Below are 2214 nucleotides of genomic sequence, written 5' to 3'. Positions count from 1 at the left end.
ATAACCCATTTGGGGTTCGCTCTATTCCTTCTTCTTCTTCTCTCATGGCTTTAGGGTTTTGTGTTGGATTGGGACATGGTCATGGTCATGGTTATGGTTATGGTTCTGGTTCGGGTTCGGGTTCTGGTTTCGGTCGGGTTCATGATGAGNCGGGTTCGGGTTCTGGTTTCGGTCGGGTTCATGATGAGGACGGAAGAGATGTAAAGGATGAAGATGAGGATGATGATGAAAAAACTATTCCCGGTTCTGGGTACGGTTTGGATCCGCCGGTTCAGCTGGATCTTCTTCCTTTGTCTCCGGTTCCTCGTTCTTCTCATCAATCTTCTTCAACCCTTCCATTTTCATGCCTTTCTCATCGCTGTAAATACACTCTCCTCCTTCCTCTTCCTTTTTTATATATATATATATTTTGGATGATGACGGTTTAGTTCACTGTTAGCATATATTGTTTTTTTTTATCCGAAGTTTTTAAAATGGGTTGGAGGTTTTGACCCCATAATAAAAATGGTTTATTTCTCTCGTCCCCGAGATTTCACAATTTATATTCTATCTAGCGTTTTCACGAACACTTATTTGTATGTGGGATCTCACAATTCACTCCCCTTTGAAGTTTAGCGTCCTCGTTAGCACTCGTTCCTCTATTCAACTGATGTGGGATCTCACAGTCCACCCTATTCAAGGCTCAACATCCTCGCATTCATTCCTCTCTTCAGGGATGTTTCAATCGGTTGAATATGGAAACGAAACATTCTAAGAATGTGGAAACGTGTCACTAGTAGTCGCGTTTTAAAATTTTTGAGAGAATGTTTGAAAGTCTGTTAGCCGTGGACTTAGAGTTGTTAAAATTTTTCTTTAGTTATTATTTGATGGGTTTTGTTAAAGATTAAATTTTTGATGATCCAAGAATTGGGGAATTGGGTCAATTTGAGGTGAATCTCTGGTGCTATTTGTGCAGTGATGCCGGAATTGGGTTGTACGGACAAAGTATTGGACGTAAACCGGCCGCCGGCGTTGGCGGCGGCCGTGGAAATGATACCGGTGGAGGAGACAGAAGACAAGTCTCCAAACAGTACGGTAACGTCTTTCCAAATGGATTTTGGGGTCAGAAATGGAGGAGGAAGAGGAAGAACAAGAAGCAAGAGATCATCAGACATGGAAATGGAGACGGAAAGATCGTCGTCAAGAAACAGCGACGATGAAGAAAACGCGTCTGCTCGGAAAAAGCTCCGACTTTCTAAAGAACAATCCGCTTTTCTTGAACAAAGCTTCAAACAACATAGCACCCTCAATCCTGTAAGTCCCCCTTTTATTTCAAAACTTTTTTTTTATTTTTTATTTTTTATTTTTTTAATTGCAAATCATTAATTTGTAATATATAAACCCTAATAATTTCATATCCAAATTACAGAAGCAGAAGGCAGCACTAGCCAAGCAGCTAAATCTCCGACCAAGACAAGTGGAAGTTTGGTTTCAAAACCGAAGAGCAAGGTACATATGTCTGCTAGCAGATATTGTCTATTTTCGACTTTTCCTCTCGAATTTACTCTCAAAATTTTTAAAACTCGTGGAGAGGTTTCCACTCCGTTATAAAAAGTGTTTCGTTCTCCTCCCCAATTGAAGTGGGATATCACAATCCACCCATTTTCAGGGTTTAGCATCCTCGTGAGCACTCTATGGGATATCACAATCCACCCCCTTTCAGGGTTCAAAATTCTCGTGGGCACTCTATGGAATATTACAATCCATCCTCTTTCAGGGTCCCCCTTTCAGGGTTCAGAATTCTCGTGGGCACTCTATGGGATATCACAATCCACCCTCTTTCAGGGTCCAGTGTTCTCGCTGACACTTGTTTCTTTCTCTAATCGATGTGAGACCTCCACCAAATTCACCCTACTTCAGGGCCCAGCGTCCTTACAGACACACCACCTAGTATCTACCTTTTTCGGGGAATAGCCTCCCCGCTGACATATCACCCATTGTCTGGCTTTGATACCATTTGTAATGGTCTTAATCCACCGCTAGCAGATATTGTCTTTTTTGGGCCGTTCCCTTCCAAGCTTACCATTTTTAAAACGCGTCTGATTGGGATAGGTTTTCACACTCTTACATAAGAAGTGTTTTTCTCCTTCCTAACCGGACGTGTGATATCACTCATACATACAGACACACATACACACAATCATATATATATATATATATATATATATATATATA

At 41.2% G+C, this 2214-nt stretch overlaps 1 protein-coding gene across 1 annotated transcript; it reads left to right on the top strand.

The window, feature by feature from the left end:
• Positions 1-44: 44 nt before the first annotated feature.
• Positions 45-1488, top strand: LOC111786740 (homeobox-leucine zipper protein HAT14-like; the record flags this gene model as incomplete). Its single annotated transcript, XM_023666970.1, has 3 exons — positions 45-360; positions 956-1293; positions 1409-1488. Coding segments are annotated over exons 1-3 (734 nt in total), but the record flags the coding sequence as incomplete, so codon positions are not given.
• Between the last annotated feature and the right edge of the window lie 726 nt (positions 1489-2214).

This window comes from Cucurbita pepo, unplaced genomic scaffold, assembly GCF_002806865.2.
Source record: "Cucurbita pepo subsp. pepo cultivar mu-cu-16 unplaced genomic scaffold, ASM280686v2 Cp4.1_scaffold002639, whole genome shotgun sequence".
Classification (NCBI taxonomy): Eukaryota; Viridiplantae; Streptophyta; class Magnoliopsida; order Cucurbitales; family Cucurbitaceae; genus Cucurbita; species Cucurbita pepo.
This window is presented reverse-complemented; position numbering and strand designations above follow the sequence as displayed.